At 33.2% G+C, this 15,088-nt stretch overlaps 1 protein-coding gene across 6 annotated transcripts in view; it reads right to left on the bottom strand.

The window, feature by feature from the left end:
* Nucleotides 1–15,088, bottom strand: part of RGS12 (regulator of G protein signaling 12) — a 98,986-nt gene that overhangs the window by 17,916 nt on the left and 65,982 nt on the right. For 4 of the 6 annotated variants that reach the window (XM_075499646.1, XM_075499647.1, XM_075499650.1 and 1 more), the window contains 9 exons: nt 14,175–14,354; nt 12,773–12,926; nt 11,428–11,504; nt 9,453–9,653; nt 8,411–8,484; nt 5,484–5,610; nt 4,424–4,520; nt 2,838–2,914; nt 2,176–2,329 (listed from right to left, as the gene is read on the bottom strand). In XM_075499646.1, coding sequence (XP_075355761.1) covers nt 2,176–2,329; nt 2,838–2,914; nt 4,424–4,520; nt 5,484–5,610; nt 8,411–8,484; nt 9,453–9,653; nt 11,428–11,504; nt 12,773–12,926; nt 14,175–14,354 — 1,141 coding nt within the window. Of the gene's footprint in view, nt 1–2,175; nt 2,330–2,837; nt 2,915–4,423; nt 4,521–5,483; nt 5,611–8,410; nt 8,485–9,452; nt 9,654–11,427; nt 11,505–12,772; nt 12,927–14,174; nt 14,355–15,088 lie in introns of those variants that run through there. The other 2 variants (XM_075499648.1, XM_075499649.1) reach the window with 2 other exon arrangements.

The following is a 15,088-nucleotide window of genomic DNA, read 5'->3' as shown; positions in this document are numbered from 1 at the left end:
ATATTGAATTTCTCTCAGTTTAATAATATTTTATCACAGTTTAAATTCAATTCATGGTGTAATTTTAACCCAGGATGTTATCATCACAGGGCATGATCAGATGTTTATTTAAGTAACCCCATTTTACTTTGCGCTGCAGTGAATCAGTAGCATATAGGTAGTCAATAAATATCAAAGGAGCCACTACTAAAAGTGATGGGGCAGCTTTTTTTTTTATAGAGCGTTTAACACAATTAGAAGTGATTTTCTGATCATGTCCTTAGTGATGTCCAATCGTTTAATATGTTTCGATATATAAATAATACTCATAGTAAATCACCACTGTTCTAGAAAGTCTCAAAACTTGGCAACAAGAAACTTATCAATAATAAGCCAAGAACTATACTACTCCTTTAAAAAGAAGCATTGCAACAATAAACAAACTCTTTGGTACAAAACATACAAATATAAAAATATGTAATTCTTAATATAGGGTCTCTGCATGTCCTAATTTTTCAAGAAGAGAGCATTGAATCTACGGAATATTAAAGATGCTTAAAAAGGCCATCTCCAACAGACGAATTAAAATCAATAGTTTCAACCCAGCTTATAAACACTGTTTGAAGCAAAAGCCATTACAAAGTAAAGCACAAAATGTTAGTATCAGTTTTAACTTAGCATAATATGAAGTCATATACTTGCACTTGTATGACCTTTTTCCTAATACTCTATTCATATTTGGCAGGCTTTGCAATGTATTTGTAAAAATGACTTTTTAACATGCTTTGTCAATGCCATAAAATCTGAATGTAGCCAAGATGGAAGCTTCAAAATGCTTCTTATTGCCAAAGTTTTGCAAAATGGCGGTATGCATATTAAAACATGCAACATTTCTAATATGCGTCATACAAAATGTTCCTTTCTGAAATTTCAAACTTCATAGAACAGTTGTTTGGTTTTTTCATTAAAAAACAGTCTACAACATTTGGTACGTATTTTCCAAACTTGGACAAATTTCACAAAATTCAAAATAAAATGTGAAAGCCTCGAATTCTGAAGTTTTCAAATTATGTTAATGTTTTACTCAGCCCTAGGAAGAAAAATGAAAATATTAAAATATGGAAAACAAGTTAACAAAATAGTAAGCAACAGAAAATAATTTAAAATGCACTAATATTTTGTAATAACATATTAACAAACATCTATTTTGCAATAAAGGTTTTACAGCATTTTTTTCCATTCCAGTCAGTGGACATTTATTCACAGATGAACATTTATTTGCTGTATAACTGTGCATAACCAGGTTTTGGATATGCATATTAAGTAACATCAGCAGTAAATTTTAATCTGTGGGTAAAATATGTCCTCTGATTTTTTTCTACTTGGGAAAATAGGGAGGAACATGTAGGGCTGACAAGACAGGTAATTGCTTCAGTTAATGCCCTAGGGCAGAGGGTGATATGTCAAGATTTTTACTGCTACATCATTTTATTCCTCCTTCTCCCATGGACATCTTTCTATAAGAAAGCAAATTCTCTTATGAGTTCTTTTGCAATTATATCACCAAAACTATTAAGATGTAATTGAAGGTAAAAATAGGACTCAGAATATACAAGATTACCAATAACCTCTTTGCGTATTTCTACTTCTAACCACCTTTTCAGAGCAGTTACTGATTGTAAACTAAGCTTTTACTCTTGCCCATCATGGCTCCTCCACAGCCATCAGATTGTACTGCCCTGAGTGTTACAGACTTTAGCACAAAATTTTCAAAAATTCTTACCTGAGTTAAGTTAGGGTCTACACCATGGTGCAGAATGCCTTTCAGTGAGTTAAAAGACTTATGTAAAGGTGAACAGAAAGGCAAACTTCTACATGGCTTGCAAAGGGTATTGAATGGGATATTCAACTGCAATTGAGTAACTAATTCCTTTTTATTTTACCTGGAATTAGGTAGCTTTCGCTTTTGAAAATCTCACTAGGCACCTACATCTATCTTTAGGTATTCTTAAAAGTTTACCTTCAGCTTCAAAACTTTACAAATTCAAACACGGTATCAAACAAAAATATAAGGATCATGACTATGATGTTTCACAATGCAGTATTAAACACACAGTACCGTTCCCTACACAGATACAAAATTCTCATTTTTCTAAAACTACTTATGTTAATACACAAACTGTAAAGTTCACATACCCTCTGCTTCATCCAAATTTATTTTCTGACATTTTTTTTTCCCAATCTTTGCAATAGAGTCTTCTCTCTTTGACAGCCGGACTTCCCTAGCATTTTTTCCATTTTCGCCTTTCATTTTGATAGAATTAGACTTTCCTAGAGTTCTTCCCTCTCCCTGCATTAGAAGGAAAGTTAAGGTACTACTTACATTCATTGTGTACGTAATATGGTCTAAGTGAATAAAAAAGTTATTTTGAAAACACATTTCTCTAACACCACCACAACAGATGTCTTAATCTTGATTATTGCAAATAACATTTGCCATAGTACTTCCCAAAAATGTATAAATAAATATAATATTATTTACTCTGAAGAATTCACATTACAGAAAGGGCCTTTGAATTTCAGAGTAATTCAATCATTTTCAAATATAGATAACCCAATGAGACACAAAACAACAAATACAACACAGTGAAAGGGCTATTTGGTTCACCATGAAGACAAAAGTTCTCACAAATAAATGCTGTTGACAGTGGAAAAATATCGGATGAATTATAGCTATACTCAATCTAGTTACATAATTTGGCTGATTCAAAATCATGGATGAATGCAGCTTTTAGTACAGAATTCCAGAAGGACACAAAAGATAATCTAAGGGACAAAAATCATTGCAGAAGACTTACAGTAGATACTTGATTTCTTGAAGTAGTTACAGTTGCACTCTGTTTTACTGATGCACCTTTTTGTTTATCTGTAAACACTGAACATAAACATACCTTCCATAACTACAAATTTATAATTTCCCAAAGTAGTAATATTTAAGTGACAATGATGCACAAAACAGATTTTTTGCTTTAATATTTCTCAAAGATGTACTCAGAAAATAAAGAGTGAGCACTTTTGATATCCCTGATACTTTTCAGTCAAGACCTACCAGAATCTCCCTCTCATCTTCAAATTTTCCTAATACTGGCAATACTTTTAAAAGATGCTGAAGTTTCATTTAAGTTCTCCTAAATTTTCAGTTGATTTAGATCAAATAGCTTTTAAAATCTCAGCTAATAACTCAGTTTGTCATTCTTGAATTTAAACAAGAAAAAAAAAATTCAGCCGAAAAGACCATTGAAAGGTCACGTTAAATCTTTTCCAACCTGTTTCATGCATCAATTGTTTTCTAGACATTGACATAGCCTCCTTGTCTACTTCTAAGCAACTAAATGGCTCCTTTAAATTACATCTGCCTACAACAAATATACTAACCGAAGACTGAGCTGCAAACACAGAATCGTGGCCCTTTTTCACTGGTATATTGCCACAGAATCAGCCTACTGCTAGAATGATCCTCTATGATTTAGGCTTTTATAGCAGCTGGCAGCGCACAGGATTACAGTTTTACTTGTAATCCTTAAACTAATTAGCTGTGAGAATATTTAGATTTATATCTTTTTTCAAAAAGACAACTGGTTCTGTTTCCTAGAAAAATGACAAATCTGATTCTCCTCAATAAGTACCTCCATCTTTATTCTCCTAGTTCTTCCTCAAAGAGGATCTCTGCTCTAAGTCAATTTAATTTAACCACATCTAATTTCATTTTTAAAACTAAGTGTTCTATATCTATAAAAAGGTCTCCTAATGAAACTGAACCTCTACTCTCAAGGCTGCTTACATTAATCTAGCATGTTAATTGTCCCAAAAGATTGTCAGCTGTTCAGTTGATCAACTTCTATTTTTCAAATTATTTTGTCCAGGGAAATCACAAATTATATCCTTTTAATATTGTCTCCAGAAATCATCACTTAAAACTGGAGATGTAGGCTCTGCTACTTTCTCATGTTAAAGAAGAGGGTTATCATAGCAGTATATATAGCTGCTGCACAAACTGCATATGGTTTACTTATACAGAATATTTCTTTTGAATTAATTGCCAAATTCACAGAAGTTATTTAGAAGACACAGTTATCACAGAAGACATACACTATGTCCCTAAATGTGTGTGTGAATCTATGGTTGAGTGCAAGTAAAATATTCAAGTATTACTAGTGCAAAATTTCTTATAGCAACAGTAAAGTACTTGGTATCAACAGAGGAATTTAATCTTTAATCTTTAGAAACCGCACTCCTTTCTAGTTAAAAATAATATATGCTATATGTGACACATCCAAATCTAATCACATTTACCTCACCTTTGCATCAACAGAAGAAACTAACCAAAATCAGGGTTTATGAAACTGACTTGACATCATAAATAAAGGCTTTTATGCCAACTTACCTCTACCCTTTGTTGGTTCTTTTTCATCTAGAACAACCCGCTGACCATCCAGATTAGATATAGGGACACCAAGATCAAGTGGTTCCTGTTCACCATTCTAAAGTCGGATCACAGTTTGTATATAATAGAGAAAAAGCTGTTTTCAGAACAAATTTATGCACTCTGACATTATTTGAAAGAAAATGAGCAAAAGCATTTTTATGTTTCTGCATAGCCTCAATATATCTTTCTTCTACCATTCTAAAAATGTTTATTCCACTTGTGTAAAAGTACCTTGATTACAATGAGTGTAACCCATTTATGTGAGGAGAATGGTATTTGGGGAAAAGAAGATACAAGGAGAAAAAAAATCATCCAATTTGCAAGCATGCACAAATACTCTAGGACCATTAGTGTGTATGTTCAGCTAATCATATTTTTCAGAGGAAGTCTGAGATTATTTTATATTCTAAATTGGTTGTACTTTGTTAATTTTGTAATTTTGTTAAATGAAGTTATCTTTACACCAAAATGTTTTCCAGTTATTTTAAAAACATGCAGGGACTGGTTCAGCCAAGACAGTATACATTCTAGAAATACCACAAAAGTCACTTTTCATTCCTTGATATTCCATCATAATAGAATAGAGAAAATGCTAGCCAAGTGTTTAGTAGTAGACAAGTTGAATCAGCCTGCTTCCACAGAAATTTTCTGCAAGGGTATTTGAGGCAACTTTCATGATTCCCAGGATAATGGAACAATAGCTTTAACTAATCTCAATCAACTTTCCCTGGCTAATAATGGGAAAAGCTGAGCTCTGGAAGAAGCTAAATTCAGGCTCTACTATTTAGGATGTTGGATTTATACTGAAGGAGAACAGAAAACAGATGCAGATTAAAGCTTTGAGGTAGTTACTATTAAGCATAATGGTTATGACTACTATGCATTTTCATCTCAACATGTAGTTATAAATACAGATTTTAATGCTTAATTATAAGGATAGGAATAATTTCAAGGACTATCATACGATCTTCTCCAGACAAAAAATATTGCAGCTTGAATTACATCAAAAGATACTTACTAGTCTTGCCACAAGTTCATTAAGATTTAAACCATATTTTGCAACCACAGGCCTTAAGACCTCTGTTACTGGTTTGGTGGGTTTAGCCTTCAAACCAACAGATCGATTGATTGGAACAAGATCCAGCCTGAAACACATCAATTGTAACATTAAGGATGAAATATTCCAATAGACAAAATGTACAAAATATATAAAATCCGATCTACAGCAAAAAGTTATACTAGTTTACAGCTAGTGACCCTGACACTTCATTAGCACAAATCTATCCTAACCTGAAGGTACAAAGCACTTTTCATACAAATAAAACTTCCGCTGTTTCACTCACCAGAGCTGAGGAAAGGCATGAGCCAACCTAATGGCATGGTGATCCTCAGACCAATTAAATACATTCCATAGCACTTTCATCTTTACAGTGACATTGCTCTGACCATTCTGGTCCAGTAGTGCTTCCAAAGTGACTCCATACCTGTACCGTAGCCTCGGATGCAAGAAAAATATTTCTTCCCACTTCCACAAGAGAGACTCACAATATCCTATTCAGTTACTTGAGATGGGCTTGGGCAGGAATTTTTATTTTTATTTTTAAACATAGGAACAAATACAGAGGAATTCCAGATGATGCTAATTTCTGGCTAGATGCCACCATATCACAAAAAATTGCTGTAAGAGAAACTTATATGCAAAAGCCGTAAAAGCAATTCAGTTGGAATTTAAAGGATAAAAGACAGCCCTCTTCAGAGTCTATTACACAATTTTATATCATTTCATCAAAATAGAAAAAAAAAAAAAAAAGAAATAAGAAAAATTTTTTAAAACCCAAACAATTATTCCATTTACGTCTATTTCCCTGCACAGAACTGTGCCTAGTTTTGGGGTTTGTTTTTTTTTAATGCTCTTCATCTGTGCCCTGATTCCTCCATAACAGCCATATTTGACTATAATGGGACTATAGTATGAAAACAAGCACAGGCTCATTACTAACAAATCAGAAGAAATGTACATCATCAGAAGAAATTAAAATTATTAGTGATTTTGTCAGTCATGCTTAAATGTAACCCCATCTTTTCTCTCACACAAATGACTTAAATACAAGATGTTTAGTCTTATTGACTTTTCCCTTCCACAAAAAACCTGAGTAACTGAAACTGCGTCTTTCATATTTTCTTTGAATACAACAGCTACTAAATAGAAATTATCAATTGTAATCATTAACTGGGAATTGACATAGAAGTGGCATACATTCAGGTAACCAAGTATATCCACATAGTATTTGTCTTATGCCTGAAAATATTCCAAATATTTGAGTATTTTTGCTTACACAGTGTCTACCCACAGAAGGAAATAACGTAGAACATTTGTACATTTTAATTAACATACAAGTAACATATGGTACTGCCTACTTAAAGTTCCTTTTTAATTTGGAAACTCAAACTCACAGCTAATAAAAGACTGCTCAATCTCAATTTCGAAATTGAATGTGCTATACCACTTTCATTAATCTGAAGTACCCTTAAATAGAAACTAGCCCTACTTCCTAAAGAAAAGTAATATAAAGCCAAAATTAAGAATGCCTCACAAAATAAATTTTATTCACTTCAAAAGTACAACTCAATAATGTAACACAAACATTCTACTTCATTACTTTTTCCTGAAATAATTATTCCAGGAGTTTTCATAGCATTAGTTTGGGTTTTTAGAATTTAGGAACATTAAAACATTTTCTGGCATTTGGGGAAAAGATAGAAACAGATTATTTTGAAAAAAACTGTATACTATAAAATATTATTACATAATACTAAACAATGTACTGAATTCTATTATACCCATATTAATAATAATATTATAACTTTGACTTGTTTAAGATTCAGGGTTATAAATCTATACTAAGATGAATTTTTATTTATACAATTAGCCTATACAATTAGGAACATAATTACAGATGTAACTGAATGGGAACATGCAATCAATAAATATAACCATTTAACCTTAAAGGCCTATTTTTTTATTGTTGCATTTAGGATTAGACTAGGAGACTTGCAGTTCAATTTCCATCTCATTCTCGTGCTGCTTCAACCTACTAAACATGTGTCTTCCTGATGTGGAAGGTCCCTCTGGGCCTGCAGATCTGTTCTATATGCTTGTTCACAACTGCTTCAGCTTGAGCAGTTAGACGTCATAATAATATTTAAATGTGCCTAAACTGGAACATTGGCATCAAACTCCCACTTGTATCCAAGACAGCAATCCAGAAAGCTTCCTCTTGCAGCATTTAGAACTCACCAGGTGCTGCTCTACTCAGTTTGAAATATTCCTGTAGGCCCACATTTCTCCCATTGATCCTTACCCTGGTTGCCCTCATCTGAATTACCTTTTAGATGTACCCTAACCTCACCATTACCTGTAGAGGAAGCACTTAGCAGCTGGCTCTAAATCTAAGGGATATCAGTGCCTAAACATAGGCAGGATATATAACTTAGGCACTTGTGTAACTCAGGGAATCCCCATGTTAAATGCATATCTCTTGCATAAGTGTGATTGCAATCTAAAGTAAAAATGGACTTTAATAGAAACTCAAACTGTGAGTTAACTGCAAGACATGGCAGTCAATCATTTTCAGTTACAAACATTAGGTCACCTTCCTTCTTCACATGAGACTCTTTGCTTGATACTAAGGCCTATTTCTTCTAATGTGCCTGTACAATGAATGGTAACCTCAGATCCCTTAACGCTGGATTCTGGATTACAATCTAAGATGTTGCATTGCATGGCTAACTGGATTTTTTTACTGGATTCAGACAAATTATTTTCTGCATTAACTACTGTTTTGCTGCACAGGTAACTGACAATATACTTTAGTGCACTTACAAAAAGTAAAATGGAAAATAGGGTGGAAAATGCCAGAGGAAGATAGTATTTTTGGCTCTTACCGAAATAAAGTGCGTTTCTCTAAACGTAGGTCCCGAGACTCCAGGATGCTACTGTCTTGGTGCAATACAAGTGGCTACAGAGCACATCAGGAACAAAAGAAGAGAGAGCAAAATAATTTTAAAATATGTAAAAAGGAACAGCTCAGTGGTTAAAAAAATTTTTCAGATAACTCAGAAAATTATTAATAGAGGTTGTATGCATTCTAGTGGATATTAATTTACAATATGCAACACGATTAAAGTATATTTTATTTTGGCTAGTTGTGAGACAATGACCAAACTTCAACTTCCACTGGAGTCAGCAGGTATTCAGGAACTCAGTGTTTTAAAACAAGCCTAGGTCCTTCAACTTAAATTATTACATAGAATGATGCATTAGAAAATATGGCAAGTTAACGGTCTTGAAAAGATTTAAAAGAACAGGCACATAACTATGCACATTCGTTGATTTTTCTCATTGTAATCATCTAGACTGATCATAAGCACAAGTTTAAGACAATAAATGTTTCACATCCACAGCTTCTTTTTGAATTGGAGATACTTCTGTTGGAATAAAAGCCATCACCCCCCATGAACGTAGACTGCTGTCCTGAAAATTTTCCTCAGTATTAAAACAAGTACCTTAATTCTAGCATGAATTCATCTCACACACCCTTGAACAACTAAATGTCATGATGTTTCTTTGCTCTAATGAAGTACTATCTACTACAATACATTTGTTTCCTTTGTGGATACTTTCAATTAAGTACAAGCTAACCATTCCCCTGGACAAAAAACATGGACTAGATACCTAAATTAACTTATAATAATAAGGAATTCCTTGTCAGAAGCTCTCTTCTGCGTTCTCTAATGTAGATACCACAACCACAGTACTCCACCAGTTCTAGTTTCACTAAAATTCTCCTTCAATTAACTAGCATTGCCAATGTAAAGCTACAGGTAGAACCTGGAGATACATATTACTATTGAGAAAACATAATTCCTTATTAGTAAAATAAGTATGAAAACCCTTTAAAAAAAAAAGCACAGGAATACACCATACCTTATCACCTCCAACTAAAAAAAGGTCCACTGCAGCTATGTTAATGCCATGTTTCTCGCAGAGCCCAGATAGCACCTCTTTGATAGAGAATCCGGATTTAACAGCCATTTTGCTGGATGAACCATCTGGGAGATTTATACAGCAGTATTTGGGGGATTTCTCTTTATCTGGTACAAATGCAGGTAATCTTGAGGCTTCAGACTTGACAGGAAAAAGAAACAAAAGTCAGTGCCCAATAGGAAAATTAGAAATATGCATAAACTTTTAGAGTCTGTACAAATCAAACCAAGACAAGAAGCATACTTTCGACCACATTTACAGTTTAGAAATCCGTCCAAATAGCACAAATATCAGATAAATTTAAATCCTGAAAAAAAAAAAAAATCTAGATAAAGATAACAGCACTGCACAAATCTAAATGTATTTCAAGAACAGATGTTTAGACAGCGAGTGTGTAAAACAAGTTACAAGATTCTCAAACTATAGAACAGAACTCCTAATCAAAAAGTGTAAGAATAAAATCTTATTTAGCTTCCAAATAGTTAAGGGTCTATACTCAGTAATGACCTGCTGATGTAAAAATTACCATTGGCATATTATGAATCAACATTTAAGTGATGAGGAACACCTTTAAACATCATGTTCCTCAAACAAAATTTCCTCTTCTTTTAACATAATCTGAATGCTACACAAAAATACACCACAGATAAATTAAAATTTTAAAATAATTCACTTAATGACCATGCTTTTTTGTTATTAAAGGGAACAAAAAGTACAATGTCATGGGTTAAGGCTAAAGGACACAGCATTAACCTTTATTCTAGAGTAACAATAGAATAGTAACACTACTACTGAATATCAAAAGTATATTTGAAAATTTAACAAAAAGCTCACTTATAACTTAAAAGAACACTACAAAAATACTGTTTTCAACAGTCTTTTAGGGTACTCATCGTGCTCTTTCTCTTCTCTTTAACTTGCTGCTTCTCATCCAAATCACAGTAACTTTCTGACTTAATTAGTTGGAGTGGGAGAGAAAATAGGGGTTGTTGCTTTAGGGAGGCTTTGCATTTTCTGTTTTTTAAGATAAGACTTTTCTGCAACAGAAATAAACATGACTTTGCCATGCTTGCTTCCCTGGTCAATATTTGTAGCACAGGCAAAATTACATAGTTGCTCAAATCTAGTCTACTAGAGGGATATCAAGACTACAAAAAACCTTTTTAAAATTTCCTTTTTTTATATTATTCCTCCATATCAACATAGTTAAAATAAATTTCAAGTATTACATTTATGTTCTATTATTAATACTGTTTTAATTTTGGATTTCATTAGTTTCACACTGCGAAGGTAGCACCTGATGGTTAGAAATCAGTGTCTTCACTAATTATTTTCCTACATACTATGACAAAATCACAGTGTTTGCAATGAAATTCCCTACCTCTCTTTTCTCAGATTTTAGGAGCAGAGTTAAGTCATAATGACAAGAGAAAAACTCACAACTTTAAAAGAAATGGAGAGTAAGGAAGCATGACAGACACTGGTATCACAGAAATCAGCCTAACACAACTTGCATACAGGTCAAGCAGAGGGAAAGCTTTAACATGTGGTTGTTCAGAAGAGAATCTCAAAGCTCTGGTAGGTGGAAAAAGCTGTTTTTAAAGAGCTACAGTAGCTCCCTTTGAAAGGCAAATTTTTATTCTGGAAGTTTACTGGTGCCTGAAGTTAAGACAGACAAGATGCAAAGGGTATCTTTCTGTTACAAGGACAAAATAAGAAGCATTATACAAAAACAACCTATATTACACTTCTAGTATTCTAAAATTGCTTAATATTACATCTTGCCCTCTAACTGTATCACTTAAAGACCCTTTCTCAAAGCATTACTTCAAACAAATGACTTCACACTACTTAGAAAATTAGTAATTCACTGTTTGCACTGCTTCCCACTTCATTACTAAGAGCCGGCCATTACCAAGTCAAGACTAGCAGTTGATGACATGGAGCCTTGTGATTCCCGTCTATATGATAATCCATTGGACTGAATAGAATCTGTTTGTGGAAAGAATCAGCAATCAGTAAAAAGGCTTATTCTTATTATTTATTATAATACAGAAAGCTATTTAAAATATTAGCTCCTCTGCTCAGAAAAATAATTTTTTTCATTAAAGGAAAAAACACCAAATCTTCATACTGTTCACTGAAGCATGGAAAACCAAAACAGTATTTGGGCAAGTATTTCTTGGTTATATTTCTTGGTTATGTAACCCTTGAATAACCCCACTTGTTTTTATATTTAAAAAAAAAAAAAAAACAAAAAAAAAACTAAAAGCCTTTTTTAATCTTAAAATGTTTTTAAAAATTTAAAAATTATTCTACCTCTCCAGATATTTTGAAGGGAAATAAATCTTTTTAAAAGTGCATGTATAGGGCTAGAAAACTAAAATCTAAGACAATCACTAGTCACTTTTAGAAGTTTAAGTCTATAATCTTAGCAAATGCCTCTGACGTCTTTTCACATATGAGCGTAATGAGAACACTTAAACTATCCATGTGATCAAAGACATCTTGTGGGTCTGGGCCTTTACTAGAAAATAGAGAAGAAACCACAGTAACAATATGGTCCCAATTGGGTGCTTCAGTGGAATTTCTCTATTATTTTTAACTCAATGGAATGAGTTAATGCATAATTTTCATCTCTTCCTCTAGATGCCATGTACAGGTGCTTTCATAGGGGAAGTCTTCCTTAAACTCTCAAAAACAGTTAAGTAACAAAACAGCAGATTACAAAGGTTTCCACAACTCTGACTCTCTTTTCATTTTAGTCAGGAAAGGTGGAAACAGGTAGTGAGTGTGTTCAAAAGTGAACATACCTGTGTGGTACTAATAAAAGAAAGAAAGGTAGGATAATGCAGATGGAGGAATTTTTAAATAGGTGTAACTATAGCACTATTTACATGTACAGCTCCTGAACTTCTCTGTAAAGAGTTGAAATTATCTTACTATAAAAATAGTAGCTCTCTCCTTGAAAAAGCAATTGCCAGCACACAGAAATGCAGAGTATACTGGAAAGCAGAAAAAAAGTCTCTTGGAAGTCAATAAAACCAAATTTAAATATTTTCATATTTTTATCTATTTATTTGTACATCTGCTTCCACAAAACTTCCAGTCATACTAGCCCCACTATGGTCTTCTGACTTGACAGTTTCTTTTCCGTCTGTCACACCCAAGGATGCACTTAGATGCAAACTAAACATGATGAGATTAGTCACATCTATTGCTGAAAGAACTTTGCAACACAGTGGAATGTAAATACTCACCATTTGGATAATCACCATTTTCTTTTCTCTTCTGTGATTTTCCCAAACTCTTACTTCTTGACCATGAGAAAAATGTTCCCCTTTTTTTCTTCTCAGTGTCCTCCTCTCCTGACTCTTCATTTAAAGATCTTCCTGACTTTGATTTACCACTTAACTATCATCAAAACACAGTTAAATCATTGGTTGGATCACAGTAAGTGTATTATCTAAAATAAACCTTCCCACATTTCTTCCCAAAACAAGAGTGTGATGGTCAGGTTAGCTATCTTCCTTACCCCACTCACAAGTGTATATGCCAGCATGCCTCTCAGTAGCAATCAAAAAAAAAAAAAACAACCCAGTGGAAACAAAAAGAAATACGTAGATGGAAGCGTGCTACTTGGTAGGGAGTACAAAACGGTAACTGGAAACAAGCCACAGAGAGCTCCTGCAAACATGAAAGTAGTCTCCACAGCTCACCAGTAATGCCTAAGTTAATGTGGAAAGGCCATTTGCCTTGCTTTTAAAACACAAAATTTCATTTCTGTATTTCAGATATTTTTCCTAGGCTAAGCTTGAACATGAACTGCATTTAAAGACAATGACAAAGTATTGTTTCACATTTACAGGTATAATCAAAGTATTTACTAGTGCTAAAGAATACAAACATCAGGAATGTTTGATATTAAACTAAACTTGCTTTTAACAAGCTACTATTCTTCTTAGATTATTAGAGTATTCCTTAAAATGCTACTTTTAAAAAGGTTCCTAGTCATAAAAATACATAATAGCAGATGGGCTAATGTGTAGTGATTGACATGAAAAATGCAAAGTTATAATTTACCCATACAGTTATGTAATACTATGGTGGTATTATCTACATGAAGAAAAAATAAACTCTAAATAATGTTAGGAGATCAGTAAGACTACAGGTCTAATTTTTAAGCAACTGTATCTGTTTTACACAAAATTATCTTAGTTCAGTAGGGGCTAAGAAATTAAAAAACTATCCTCTGCAAAATTGAGTTAGATTAGGCTAAGCTTTCTCCAATAACTTCTGATAAAACATCTGCTCTCAGCAAAGGTTAAAATATCACATCTTAATTCCAATATTCAATCAAAATAAGCTTCTGAACTGATGCATTAAAATAATCCTCACTTTTCATTTGTACATATATGTTTAAATAATAACAAAGATTTAAAATTATATTCAGGAATTCAATAGCTAGAAATCTGATTCAAAGGTATGGATTAAAAAAAAATAACTATTTTACCGAGTACATAAAGATTTTGTAATTACATTTGCCAGCACCACTAAACAAATATTCTAATTGTTTTTAATATATTATCTTTGATCTTCTAAAGAACTTGAAAAACATTATTTAAGAACATAGTTATCAGATAACAACAATACAAAGGTAACCTTTTTTGGTGTTGAGATATTGGACTTCTCTGAACTGATGCTGTGTTTAGAAGTGGGGCTGCTGGGAACACGCTGAGGATCAGGAAGAGGACGACCTTCTACTTCAGCTAAGATGCATTCTTGGTAAAGGGGGGATTTGAGAAAGCGAGTATAGCTATCAAACTTCATCAAGTTAAATATCTGAAATTAAAATGCAATGGATAATGGTTACATAAGCTTAAATAACACATCAGGCAAATGAAGCTATTTCACAACAGCCAACTCCCACAAAATTTAGGACATGGACCTGTAAACAGCAGCATGCATGACTTTTGTTTAGATCTGGTTAAATACACTGCACCAATTTAAAGTGAAGCATAATTTGATTTATTCCCTTAGCACAGGTTCAGAAAAATGCTATGATTTGTGCAAAGTGCATGAGAAGCTGAGATGCTGAAGAGTCTTTAACAACACCATCCTCATAGCCATCTTTTACTGTATTTATGCCTTTGTACATTCTATGTGAAGCGCATAGCAAGCTAGCCATTTTAAATCTTTTTTGAAGATTATTACATCAGTACTATATGTGACAGGATTAAATTATACAACTGTGTTTTAAGGTAGCTGTGAACAAGAAAAAAGTTTATGGTCTAAAACTCAGGAATATGATATAATCACAATATGCAATAGTATGCAATGATACAAGATACACAAGGTTAATTACTGACTTGAGGAGGAACAGAGAGTCCTTTACAGTGTTATGTAATGTTCATGTGCCCAATCATATGGAAAAAAAAGACCAGTATCTTCAGAAGATTCAATAATCAAGGTGCTATAAAATCAAGACCTTGAAAAAGAACAGTTTACATAAAATGGTTGCTCTGGGCAAGACTAACATTCATCTTTAACTACATAGGAAGGAAGCAGCTCTATAC

The sequence above is a fragment of the Mycteria americana genome, chromosome 4, assembly GCF_035582795.1.
Source record: "Mycteria americana isolate JAX WOST 10 ecotype Jacksonville Zoo and Gardens chromosome 4, USCA_MyAme_1.0, whole genome shotgun sequence".
NCBI classification, from domain to species: Eukaryota; Metazoa; Chordata; class Aves; order Ciconiiformes; family Ciconiidae; genus Mycteria; species Mycteria americana.
This window is presented reverse-complemented; position numbering and strand designations above follow the sequence as displayed.